This window comes from Bombina bombina, chromosome 2 (assembly GCF_027579735.1).
Source record: "Bombina bombina isolate aBomBom1 chromosome 2, aBomBom1.pri, whole genome shotgun sequence".
Classification (NCBI taxonomy): Eukaryota; Metazoa; Chordata; class Amphibia; order Anura; family Bombinatoridae; genus Bombina; species Bombina bombina.
In genome coordinates, this window is record NC_069500.1 from 895,349,241 (window position 1) to 895,363,500 (window position 14,260).

General features: G+C 42.8%; 1 protein-coding gene across 1 annotated transcript in view; it reads left to right on the forward strand.

Moving 5' to 3' along the window:
• The window catches only part of CENPC (centromere protein C), a 375,071-nt gene that overhangs the window by 195,898 nt on the left and 164,913 nt on the right, over window positions 1–14,260 (forward strand). The window contains exon 10 of the mRNA XM_053703270.1: window positions 12,416–12,607. Coding sequence (XP_053559245.1) covers window positions 12,416–12,607 — 192 coding nt within the window. The remainder of the gene's footprint in view (window positions 1–12,415; window positions 12,608–14,260) is intronic.

Below are 14,260 nucleotides of genomic sequence, written 5' to 3' on the forward strand. Positions count from 1 at the left end.
GTTTACTTAAGAAAATCTTTGTTCAACAGGGTTTTCTTCTTCAACCAATTTCTTGCATTATTCCTGTAACCACTGCAGCGGCTTTTTGGTTTGGGGAACTAGAAAACTCGCACCAAAAGGAGACTTCTTACGATGAAGTCATGGACAGAATTCACGCCCTGAAGTTGGCTAATTCTTTCATTACAGACGCCGCTTTCCAGTTAGCTAAATTAGCGGCGAAAAATTCTGGTTTTGCAATTGTGGCGCGCAGAGCGCTTTGGTTAAAGTCTTGGTCGGCGGATGTGTAGTCCAAAACAAAATTACTTAATATTCCTTTCAAGGGTAAGACCCTATTTGGGCCAGAATTGAAGGAAATTATTTCAGATATCACTGGGGGAAAGGGCCATGCCCTTCCACAGGATAGACCTTTCAAGTCTAAAAATAAGTCTAATTTTCGTTCCTTTCGCAATTTCAGGAACGGACCGACTTCCACCTCTACAGCCACTAGGCAAGAGGGTAACTCATCCCAGCCCAAACCAGCATGGAAGCCATTGCAAGGCTGGAACAAGGGCAAACAGGCCAAGAAGCCTGCTGCTGCTACCAAGACAGCATGAAGGGGTAGCCCCCGATCCGGGACCGGATCTAGTAGGGGGCAGACTTTCTCTCTTTGCTCAGGCTTGGGCAAGAGATGTTCCGGACCCCTGGGCACTAGAAATTGTTTCTCAGGGGTATCTTCTAGAGTTCAAGGACCTTCCTCCAAGGGGAAGGTTCCACATGTCTCGCTTATCTTTAGACCAGATAAAGAGACAGGCATTCTTACGTTGCGTAGAAGACCTATTAAAGATGGGAATGATACACCCAGTTCCAACAGCGGAACAATGACTGGGTTTTTACTCAAACCTGTTTGTAGTTCCCAAAAAAGAACTACACTAAAAAACTACACTTTCAGGCCAATTCTGGACTTAAAAATTGTAAACAAATTCCTCAGAGTTCCATCATTCAAAATGGAAACCATTCGGACAATTTTACCAACGATCCAGGAGGGTCAATACATGACTACCGTAGACTTAAAGGATGCGTACCTGCATATTCCTATCCACAAAGATCACCATCAGTTCCTGAGGTTCGCCTTTCTGGACAAACATTACCAGTTCGTGGCTCTTCCGTTCGGTTTAGCCACTGCTCCCAGAATTTTCACAAAGGTGCTAGGGTCCCTTCTAGTGGTGCTAAGGCCGAGGGGCATTGCAGTAGCACCTTACCTAGACGACATTCTAATACAAGCGTCGTCCCTTCCCAAAGCAAGGGCTCATACAGACATTGTTTTAGCCTTTCTCAGATCTCACGGGTGGAAGGTGAACATAGAAAAAAGTTCCCTGTCCCCGTCCACAAGGGTTCCCTTTCTGGGAACAATAATAGACAGAGGTCAGGAAGTTAAAGCTTCTGAACGCTTGTCGAGTTCTTCAATCTATTCCTCAGCCCTCCATAGCTCAGTGCATGGAGGTAATAGGACTAATGGTTGCGGCAATGGACGTGGTTCCTTTTGCTCGAATTCATTTAAGACCATTGCAACTGTGCATGCTCAAACAGTGGAATGGGGATTATGCAGACTTGTCTCCCCAGATTCAAATGGACCAGAAAACCATAGACTCACTCCTCTGGTGACTGTCTATAGATCACCTGTCTCAGGGAATGAGTTTCCGCAGACCGGAGTGGATCATCGTCACGACCAACGCCAGTCTTTTGGGCTGGGGCGCGGTCTGGGAGTCCCTGAAGGCTCAGGGTCTATGGTCTCGGGAAGAATCTCTTCTCCCGATAAACATATTGGAATTGAGAGCGATATTCAATGCGCTCCAGGCATGGCCTCAACTAGCGGAGGCCAGATTCATCAGATTTCAGTTGGACAACATGACGACTGTAGCGTACATCAATCATCAGGGGTGAACGAAGAGTTCCCTGGCGATGAGAGAGGTATCCAAGATCATCAAATGGGCAGAGGTTCGCTCCTGCCATCTATCAGCAATTCACATCCCAGGAGTGGACAACTGGGAAGCGGTCAGACTTTCCATCCGGGGGAGTGGGAACTTGACCCGGAGGTTTTTGCCCAGTTAACTCAACTATGGGGCATTCCGGATCTGGATCTGATGGCGTCACGTCAGAACTCAAAAGTTCCATGTTACGGGTCCAGGTCCAGGGATCCCAAGGCGACACTGGTAGATGCCTTAGCAGCGCCTTGGTCGTTCAGTCTAGCTTATGTCTTTCCACCGTTTCCTCTTCTCCCACGGCTAGTAGCCAGGATCAAACAGGAGAAGGCTTTGGTAATTCTGATAGCTCCTGCGTGGCCACGCAGGACCTGGTATACAGACCTGGTGAATATGTCATCGGTTCCACCATGGAAGCTACCTTTGAGGCAGGACCTTCTAATTCAAGGTCCATTCGTACATCCAAACCTAGTCTCTCTGCAACTGACTGCTTGGAGATTGAACGCTTGATTCTAGCTAAGCGTGGGTTTTCGGATTCAGTTATAGATACCCTGATTCAGGCTAGAAAGCCTGTCACTAGGAAAATTTACCATAAGATATGGCGGAAATATCTTTGTTGGTGCGAATCCAAGGGTTACTCATGGAGTAAGATTAGGATTCCAAGGATTTTAGCTTTTCTCCAAGAAGGATTGGAGAAAGGTTTGTCAGCTAGTTCCTTAAAAGGACAGATATCAGCTCTGTCTGTTTTGTTACACAAACGTCTGGCAGAAATGCCAGATGTTCAGGAGTTTGTGCAGGCTTTAGTCAGAATCAAGCCTGTCTACAGACCTGTGGCTCCTCCATGGAGTCTTAATCTAGTTCTTTCAGTTCTTCAGGGGGTTCCGTTTGAACCTCTACATTCCATAGATATTAAGTTACTATCTTGGAAAGTTTTGTTTTTGGTTGCTATCTCTTCCGCTAGAAGAGTTTCTGAATTGTCTGCTTTGCAGTGTAATTCACAATATCTGGTGTTTCATACAGATAAGGTCGTTTTACGTACCAAATCTGGTTTTCTTCCAAAAGTGGTTTCCAATAAGAATATTAACCAGGAAATAGTTGTTCCTTCTCTGTGTCCTAACCCAGCTTCTAACAAGGAACGTCTGTTACACAATCTCGATGTGGTTCGTGCTTTGAAGCTTTACCTAAAAGCAACTAAAGATTTCAGACAAACTTCGTCCTTGTTTGTCGTCTATTCTGGTAAGAGGAGAGGTCAAAAGGCGACTGCGACCTCTCTGTCTTTCTGGCTGAAAAGCATCATCCGGTTGGCTTATGAGACTGCTGGAAGGCAGCCTCCTGAACGAATTACAGCTCACTCTACTAGAGCTGTGGCTTCCACTTGAGCCTTCAAGAATGAGGCTTCTGTTGAACAGATCTGTAAGGCAGCGACTTGGTCTTCACTGCATACATTTGCCAAATTTTAAAAATTCGATACTTTTGCTTCTTCGGAGGCTATTTTTGGGAGAAAGGTTTTGCAAGCAGTGGTGCCTTCCGTTTAGGTTACCTGACTTGTTCCCTCCCTTCATCCGTGTCTTAAAGCTTTGGTATTGGTTCCCACAAGTAAGGATGAAGCCGTGGACCGGATACACCAATGTAGGAGAAAACTGAATTTATGTTTACCTGATAAATTTCTTTCTCCTACGGGGTATCCGGTCCACGGCCCACCCTGGCATTTTAGTCAGGTTTAAATTTATTTTTATAAACTACAGTCACCACTGCACCCTATGGTTCACCTTTTTCTCCTAACCGTCGGTCGAATGACTGGGGGGGCGGAGCCTGAGGGGAGCTATATGGACAGCTTTGCTGTGTGCTCTCTTTGCCACTTCCTGTAGGGATTGAGAATTTCCCACAAGTAAGGATGAAGCCGTGGACCGGATACACCGTAGAAGAAAGAAATTTATCAGGTAAACATAAATTCTGTTTTTTAGAGCGGACTAGATATTTCCCCCTAACATTATAGCTGGTTATTTACCATTGCATATAGATATTCAAGATATTTTTTTATGTAAGAATGAAGTCAAGGGTTACTTTATTGAGAGGCCCCTTGCCAAGGTGTAAAACCCTTTGCATTGGTGAAGAGCTAACAAAGATAAATAACCCACTTTTGTGAAATTGGCAAAACCCTACTTATACATCTCAAGCACCTCAACACCATCTTAGTGCCTTTTCTCTGCTGCAGGAGATATAGCTGCAAACAGAGAACCAGCCTTAGCCAGAAGCATGTGGACATGTTGAGATTTTTGCATTTCAATGCAAAGTTTCTGAAAGAGTGAATAACAGAATGTTATTAACAGTAATGGTCTCTTTCTAGTTCTACCTCTTTTCAAACAGGTTTTGTTTTGTTTAATTATAAAACTGTTCTCTGATGCTTAAAAATTGGACAAACAGTTGTGTTAATGTAAAGTTTTAGTCTGAAGTTTATATTTGTAACACTCAGTATGTGGATGTTATTTAAAATATAGGAAACCATTATTGATTCTTTTTTTTTATCCGATTAGTCGATTAATCGAAAAAATAATCGGCCGATTAATCGATTATGAAAATAATCGCTAGTTGCAGCCCTAATTTTATTAGAGTTTTAACCTCTTAATAATTATTTATTATTTATGTGTATGTGTGTATATATATATATATATATATATATATATATATATATACTGTATGTATATGTATGTGTGTGTATATATATATATATATATATATATATATATATTTTATGCATATATGATATCCATCACACATCAATATTTTGTATGGTTCGTTTATAATTTTCTCTGTGTTTACCCTATTGTATGCATTAGGTTAGAATGTGTGGATTCTCCTTGTATGCGCCTATTTCTTTTCTTTTCTCACGGTTGTTTCTTCTTATAGAAAGCGTTATTTCTTTGGCAGGGGCCACTTTGAACAAATCTCTTTAGATTTAGGCAGCAGTACAGGGACCACAGATTTTTTTCAGTGTATCTGAGGGTTCTGTTACTACAGCGCTTGTCCTTTTTCACATAGATAAATTATAATAACTTTTTAAAAAACAAAAACAAGGGATGAAAACGTCAAAATCGGAATGTGCATGAATGCATTTATGTAATATATTTCCATTAGCAAAAATGCTTCTAGTAAAAGTTATTACAGTTTTTCTGCGAAATACCCACATTTGCTACGTGTGTCTAGAAGATTAGAATTCAAACACCGTGCCTGTTCAGAGAGCTGGTGGGTGTGTACTACGTCAGTGATTACTTAATTTGTGTCATTCAAGTCACTGCAGACTCTCTATGAGAAGGTGTGGTGTTTGAATGCTGGTGCACAGGGTGCAAGTGTATTCAAAAAAACAGAATTTATGTTTACCTGATAAATTTCTTTCTCCAACGGTGTGTCCGGTCCACGGCGTCATCCTTACTTGTGGGATATTCTCTTCCCCAACAGGAAATGGCAAAGAGCCCAGCAAAGCTGGTCACATGATCCCTCCTAGGCTCCGCCTACCCCAGTCATTCGACCGACGTTAAGGAGGAATAATAGCATAGGAGAAACCATATGGTACCGTGGTGACTGTAGTTAAAGAAAATAAATTATCAGACCTGATTAAAAAACCAGGGCGGGCCGTGGACCGGACACACCGTTGGAGAAAGAAATTTATCAGGTAAACATAAATTCTGTTTTCTCCAACATAGGTGTGTCCGGTCCACGGCGTCATCCTTACTTGTGGGAACCAATACCAAAGCTTTAGGACACGGATGAAGGGAGGGAGCAAATCAGGTCACCTAAATGGAAGGCACCACGGCTTGCAAAACCTTTCTCCCAAAAATAGCCTCAGAAGAAGCAAAAGTATCAAACTTGTAAAATTTGGTAAAAGTGTGCAGTGAAGACCAAGTCGCTGCCCTACATATCTGATCAACAGAAGCCTCGTTCTTGAAGGCCCATGTGGAAGCCACAGCCCTAGTGGAATGAGCTGTGATTCTTTCGGGAGGCTGCCGTCCGGCAGTCTCGTAAGCCAATCTGATGATGCTTTTAATCCAAAAAGAGAGAGAAGTAGAAGTTGCTTTTTGACCTCTCCTTTTACCTGAATAAACAACAAACAAGGAAGATGTTTGTCTAAAATCCTTTGTAGCATCTAAATAGAATTTTAGAGCGCGAACAACATCCAAATTGTGCAACAAGCGTTCCTTCTTTGAAACTGGTTTCGGACACAGAGAAGGTACGATAATCTCCTGGTTAATGTTTTTGTTAGAAACAACTTTTGGAAGAAAACCAGGTTTAGTACGTAAAACCACCTTATCTGCATGGAACACCAGATAAGGAGGAGAACACTGCAGAGCAGATAATTCTGAAACTCTTCTAGCAGAAGAAATTGCAACTAAAAACAAAACTTTCCAAGATAATAACTTAATATCAACGGAATGTAAGGGTTCAAACGGAACCCCCTGAAGAACTGAAAGAACTAAATTGAGACTCCAAGGAGGAGTCAAAGGTTTGTAAACAGGCTTGATTCTAACCAGAGCCTGAACAAAGGCTTGAACATCTGGCACAGCTGCCAGTTTTTTGTGAAGTAACACCGACAAGGCAGAAATCTGTCCCTTCAGGGAACTTGCCGATAATCCTTTTTCCAATCCTTCTTGAAGGAAGGATAGAATCCTAGGAATCTTAACCTTGTCCCAAGGGAATCCTTTAGATTCACACCAACAGATATATTTTTTCCAAATTTTGTGGTAAATCTTTCTAGTTACAGGCTTTCTGGCCTGAACAAGAGTATCGATAACAGAATCTGAGAAACCTCGCTTCGATAAAATCAAGCGTTCAATCTCCAAGCAGTCAGCTGGAGTGAAACCAGATTCGGATGTTCGAACGGACCCTGAACAAGAAGGTCTCGTCTCAAAGGTAGCTTCCAAGGTGGAGCCGATGACATATTCACCAGATCTGCATACCAGCTCCTGCGTGGCCACGCAGGAGCTATCAAGATCACCGACGCCCTCTCCTGATTGATCCTGGCTACCAGCCTGGGGATGAGAGGAAACGGCGGGAACACATAAGCTAGTTTGAAGGTCCAAGGTGCTACTAGTGCATCCACTAGAGCCGCCTTGGGATCCCTGGATCTGGACCCGTAGCAAGGAACTTTGAAGTTCTGACGAGAGGCCATCAGATCCATGTCTGGAATGCCCCATAGTTGAGTGACTTGGGCAAAGATTTCCGGATGGAGTTCCCACTCCCCCGGATGCAATGTCTGACGACTCAGAAAATCCGCTTCCCAATTTTCCACTCCCGGGATGTGGATAGCAGACAGGTGGCAGGAGTGAGACTCCGCCCATAGAATAATCTTGGTCACTTCTTCCATCGCTAGGGAACTCCTTGTTCCCCCCTGATGGTTGATGTACGCAACAGTCGTCATGTTGTCTGATTGAAACCGTATGAACTTGGTCCTCGCTAGCTGAGGCCAAGCCTTGAGAGCATTGAATATCGCTCTCAGTTCCAGAATATTTATCGGTAGAAGAGATTCTTCCCGAGACCAAAGACCCTGAGCTTTCAGGGATCCCCAGACCGCGCCCCAGCCCATCAGACTGGCGTCGGTCGTGACAATGACCCACTCTGGTCTGCGGAATGTCATCCCTCGTGACAGGTTGTCCAGGGACAGCCACCAACGGAGTGAGTCTCTGGTCCTCTGATTTACTTGTATCTTTGGAGACAAGTCTGTATAGTCCCCATTCCACTGACTGAGCATGCACAGTTGTAATGGTCTTAGATGAATGCGCGCAAAAGGAACTATGTCCATTGCCGCTACCATCAACCCGATCACTTCCATGCACTGAGCTACGGAAGGAAGAGGAACGGAATGAAGTATCCGACAAGAGTCCAGAAGTTTTGTCTTTCTGGCCTCTGTTAGAAAAATCCTCATTTCTGAGGAGTCTATAATTGTTCCCAAGAAGGGAACCCTTGTTGACGGGGATAGAGAACTCTTTTCCACGTTCACTTTCCAGCCGTGAGATCTGAGAAAGGCCAGGACGATGTCCGTGTGAGCCTTTGCTCGAGGTAGGGACGACGCTTGAATCAGAATGTCGTCCAGGTAAGGTACTACTGCAATGCCCCTTGGTCTTAGCACCGCTAGAAGGGACCCTAGTACCTTTGTGAAAATCCTTGGAGCAGTGGCTAATCCGAAAGGAAGCGCCACAAACTGGTAATGTTTGTCCAGGAATGCAAACCTTAGGAACCGATGATGTTCCTTGTGGATAGGAATATGTAGATACGCATCCTTTAAATCCACCGTGGTCATGAATTGACCTTCCTGGATGGAAGGAAGGATAGTTCGAATGGTTTCCATCTTGAACGATGGGACCTTGAGAAATTTGTTTAAGATCTTGAGATCTAAGATTGGTCTGAACGTTCCCTCTTTTTTGGGAACTATGAACAGATTGGAGTAGAACCCCATCCCTTGTTCTCTTAATGGAACAGGATGAATCACTCCCATTTTTAACAGGTCTTCTACACAATGTAAGAACGCCTGTCTTTTTATGTGGTCTGAAGACAACTGAGACCTGTGGAACCTCCCCCTTGGGGGAAGTCCCTTGAATTCCAGAAGATAACCCTGGGAGACTATTTCTAGCGCCCAAGGATCCAGAACATCTCTTGCCCAAGCCTGAGCGAAGAGAGAGAGTCTGCCCCCCACCAGATCCGGTCCCGGATCGGGGGCCAATATTTCATGCTGTCTTGGTAGCAGTGACAGGTTTCTTGGCCTGCTTTCCCTTGTTCCAGCCTTGCATTGGTCTCCAAGCTGGCTTGGCTTGAGAAGTATTACCCTCTTGCTTAGAGGACGTAGCACTTTGGGCTGGTCCGTTTTTACGAAAGGGACGAAAATTAGGTCTATTTTTTGCCTTGAAAGGCCTATCCTGAGGAAGGGCGTGGCCCTTACCCCCAGTGATATCAGAGATAATCTCTTTCAAGTCAGGGCCAAACAGCGTTTTCCCCTTGAAAGGAATGTTTAGTAGCTTGTTCTTGGAAGACGCATCAGCCGACCAAGATTTCAACCAAAGCGCTCTGCGCGCCACAATAGCAAACCCAGAATTCTTAGCCGCTAACCTAGCCAATTGCAAAGTGGCGTCTAGAGTGAAAGAATTAGCCAATTTGAGAGCATTGATTCTGTCCATAATCTCCTCATAAGGAGGAGAATCACTATCGAGCACCTTTATCAGTTCATCAAACCAGAAATATGCAGCTGTAGTGACAGGGACAATGCATGAAATGGGTTGTAGAAGGTAACCCTGCTGAACAAACATCTTTTTAAGCAAACCTTCTAATTTTTTATCCATAGGATCTTTGAAAGCACAACTATCCTCTATGGGTATAGTGGTGCGTTTGTTTAAAGTAGAAACCGCTCCCTCGACCTTGGGGACTGACTGCCATAAGTCCTTTCTGGGGTCGACCATAGGAAACAATTTTTTAAATATGGGGGGAGGGACAAAAGGAATACCGGGCCTTTCCCATTCTTTATTAACAATGTCCACCACCCGCTTGGGTATAGGAAAAGCTTCTGGGAGCCCCGGCACCTCTAGGAACTTGTCCATTTTACATAGTTTCTCTGGGATGACCAACTTTTCACAATCATCCAGAGTGGATAATACCTCCTTAAGCAAAATGCGGAGATGTTCCAACTTAAATTTAAATGTAATCACATCAGATTCAGCCTGATGAGAAATGTTCCCTGAATCAGTAATTTCTCCCTCAGACAAAACCTCCCTGGCCCCCTCAGATTGGATTAGGGGCCCTTCAGAGATATTAATATCAGCGTCGTCATGCTCTTCAGTAACTAAAACAGAGCAGCCACGCTTACGCTGACAAGGGTTCATTTTGGCTAAAATGTTTTTGACAGAATTATCCATTACAGCCGTTAATTGTTGCATAGTAAGGAGTATTGGCGCGCTAGATGTACTAGGGGCCTCCTGAGTGGGCAAGACTCGTGTAGACGAAGGAGGGAATGATGCAGTACCATGCTTACTCCCCTCACTTGAGGAATCATCTTGGGCATCATTGTCATTATCACATAAATCACATTTATTTAAATGAATAGGAATTCTGGCTTCCCCACATTCAGAACACAGTCTATCTGGTAGTTCAGACATGTTAAACAGGCATAAACTTGATAAGAAAGTACAAAAAAACGTTTTAAAATAAAACCGTTACTGTCACTTTAAATTTTAAACTGAACACACTTTATTACTGCAATTGCGAAAAAACATGAAGGAATTGTTCAAAAATCACCAAATTTTCACCACAGTGTCTTAAAGCCTTAAAAATATTGCACACCAAATTTGGAAGCTTTAACCCTTAAAATAACGGAACCAGAGCCGTTTTAAGCTTTAACCCCTTTACAGTCCCTGGTATCTGCTTTGCTGAGACCCAACCAAACCCAAAGGGGAATACGATACCAAATGACGCCTTCAGAAAGTCTTTTCTAAGTATCAGAGCTCCTCTCACATGCGACTGCATGCCATGCCTCTCAAAAACAAGTGCGCCACACCGGCGCGAAAATGAGACTCTGCTTATGCTTTGGGAAAGCCCCTAAGAAATAAGGTGTCTAATACAGTGCCTGCCGATATTATTATATCAAAATACCCAGATAAAATGATTCCTCAAGGCTAAATATGTGTTAATAATGAATCGATTTAGCCCAGAAAAGTCTACAGTCTAAATAAGCCCTTGTGAAGCCCTTATTTACGATCGTAATAAATATGGCTTACCGGATCCCATAGGGAAAATGACAGCTTCCAGCATTACATCGTCTTGTTAGAATGTGTCATACCTCAAGCAGCAAGAGACTGCACACTGTTCCCCCAACTGAAGTTAATTGCTCTCAACAGTCCTGTGTGGAACAGCCATGGATTTTAGTTACGGTTGCTAAAATCATTTTCCTCATACAAACAGAAATCTTCATCTCTTTTCTGTTTCTGAGTAAATAGTACATACCAGCACTATTTCAAAATAACAAACTCTTGATTGAATAATAAAAAACTACAGTTAAACACTAAAAAACTCTAAGCCATCTCCGTGGAGATGTTGCCTGTACAACGGCAAAGAGAATGACTGGGGTAGGCGGAGCCTAGGAGGGATCATGTGACCAGCTTTGCTGGGCTCTTTGCCATTTCCTGTTGGGGAAGAGAATATCCCACAAGTAAGGATGACGCCGTGGACCGGACACACCTATGTTGGAGAAAGCAGTACAACAGTTTAGCCAGTATTGGCATATACCCATGTGGTGAAATAGATAACCATAAACACAAAATAGGTATAATTAAAAAAAGAAGTCTAGATAGGAAAGCAGAAATTATAGAAAAAGTACAGTTCTTTCCCAAATTAAGCGACCAGACAAGAAATAATTAAAGAAGCCAGTTACACTGCGCATTGATTGTGTTTAAAAGTGCTATTTCCAGGGACAGGGAGAATTGATTTCCAAGCAACATTTGTTTTTTTATATAGATTCTATCTGATTCCAGAAAGGCCCTAGTTTGGGGCAGCTCCACCATATATGAAGTATGTCACCCCTATCCCCACAACCCCTCCAGCAGGTAACACTCGCTCTTGAGTATAGTTTCTTCAGACTGATGTGGGTCAGATACCACCTTGTTAAAAATTTCAAGTTGAGCTCTCTTATATGGGGCGACTAGCAAGACTTCCTTGCATTTTCAAAAGCTGTATGCCACTCTTCCTTGCTTAATTCCTGATTTAGTTCACTGTGCCATGAACTAGTATAGGAAGGGAGGGGGTGGCCAAAGTTCCTTTTAAGATGGAAAGTGACCAGGCACAATTATTCAAATGGGGTTGGAGACCTTAGAAGATTGGAGCGGTCCAGGTATGAGTGTAGAAAAGTTTGGAGTTAAACGTATTTAAGCCAAGGAGCAGTGTCCTTCTGCCACTTCCCTCAGCTCATCCCGAGGTTACCCTGTCTTAGCAAAAAATAAATAGACATTGTGAGCCCAAGTTCAGCTGGTCTTTTACAGCTAGGGATTAAGCCTCCCTGTTATTCCGTATTTAACTCAATGGGTGTTAAAGGAGATTTGGGAGTAGAGATTCTTGGGGCAGATCTGAGAAGCGTGTCCCATGCTTGGAAAATGTCTATATGAGTCCTAGTCATCTAAATTCTTTTGAGACCGAGCAAAAGGCACCTACATTATGGGTTTTGAGCAGGTTGGAGTCTATAGTAACCCATGCATTTTGAGTAGGCTCCTAATTGCTATTTTCTGATATTACAAGTGTTGGTTTTAACTATCAAACTTAAAACCCTGCAGATACTTATAAGTGAGTTTTATTCCAAGCTGGGCTGAGTTTCCATACTCTGTCACAACACCTGGCTGAGGATTTCATAGGGCAGACTAAACCTAGCATAGCCCCACTGAATGTTGCATGTTGATTTTTAAGAATAATCTATTGTTACATTTGGTTTGCAGTGCACAACCTTCAGCTTCTTTATCTGGCAAAACTGACAATGAAACTGGTTTATTGAAAAAAAATATGGAAATAGGGAACCTTACATCAATACAATTCTCCAAGCAATTAAAGAAGCAGAACAATTCTGAAGTAAAAAGACCATTGTCTTCCCTTTTTTTACAAGCAGCCACCACTGGACATGCCGTAAGCAGGTATGATTTATTTATTTTATTTAGTATTATTTGGTTTAAATTCCATAACTGTATTTCCATCTTAATGGGAGGAGAGTCCACTGCTTCATTCATTATTTGTGGGAATTAAGAACCTGGCCACCAGGAGGAGGCAAAGACACCCTAGCAAAAGGCTTAAATTCCTCCCCCACTCCCCTCATCCCCCAGTCATTCTTTGCCTTTTCCTCACAGGAGGTTGGCAGAGAAGTGTCGGAAGATTCAGAGTAGTCTCTTATGAAGGGTAGTACTCTTCAAAATGGGACTGGAGTTTTCAGTAGCCCTGTCAGCCTCTCAGTGAGAGAATGGGTAAATGTTAGAGTCCGGAGATGCAGAGAGAGTCTTTCTGTGAACCCATCCCGACTCAGTTTAACAGCTCCATTAGCAATCAGCATTGACTCAAGTCCATGTCAGGAGCGATGCTACTAGCCTGTCACACTTGAAAGGCCGGGTTCCTGTTCCACGTCGTTGATTCTGGTAAGATTGTTTCATTCATATATATTTGTTAGGATTTGTTATGCTTTTATAGATAACTCTACTATAACAGCTTACTGCCAATGCAGGACCACTCAGTCTCACACCTTACCTCGGATTCCCACAGATTGAACTTAAGGGAACCCTGATATGTTCATTGATCTGAGGGTCACTACAGCAGGGTAGCTGAGTGATTACGGAACCTTCACGCAACAAAGTCTGCTGGCAGCAGAAAGGAGAGATTAGATTGAGATTAGTAACTCACTAGTAGTGAAAGAGTTAAATACTGCAGGTGGCTTGATTCAGACACACAAGCAGTCAAACATAAAATATATACAAAAGGCTTTATCAAACACACCAGCAATCACACAGCTATTAGTTATATGAATAAAACTAACCAAGCTGAGAATATAGTATAATCCAGTTATGAGAATGAATATTTAGTTATATCCAAACTTGTCCAATGTAATTATAAGTAGCAGTGTTGTTCTTATGAAGCAGCTGTGATTGATATTATACAGACAGTCATTTGCAAGCAGATTTGAAGGTAAGTTTGAAAATTACTACAGTATGCTTAGGAAGTCCGTTGTGAACAAATTGTAGCAATATATATATCTTTGTCAAAGTTATTAGTGTTCAAGTTAGTAAGCAGAGGAAATAGTTTGAGGCAATACAAAAGCTATTCATTAGGAAAAGCACATATAATTCGTGTGAGCGTTTGTTACACAGTTAATATGGCAAACTTGCAGATAGATTAATGAAGTTGTAGTAGAACATGCAGTTCATATAATGCAAAATATACAGACCAGTATTACAGGAGATGGCAATGAGCAGAGTAATACTGTTACCAGACAGCAAACAGTCCCAGCGGTACCAGAGAGAGAGCCGGAGACACTGCCGCGGCGGGAGAATGTCGGGCGTGACGTCACACGCTGCAGGGAGTAACTTCAATACAGGAGAGACAGAGAGATCTCTGACTGATATAAACGGTGAAAGGCTCTAAGCACAAAAGAGCATAAGCAGGTAGATTCAAGCAAGTAGAAACTCTAGGTGAGTTTAGAGAGAAATGTAATTAAATACAATGTTGTATAAACGGCTAGGTCTCTTCAGAAGCAGCTTGTCACTGAGCAACAAATTACCAAGCAATGAGTTCTGTTAGGAGGT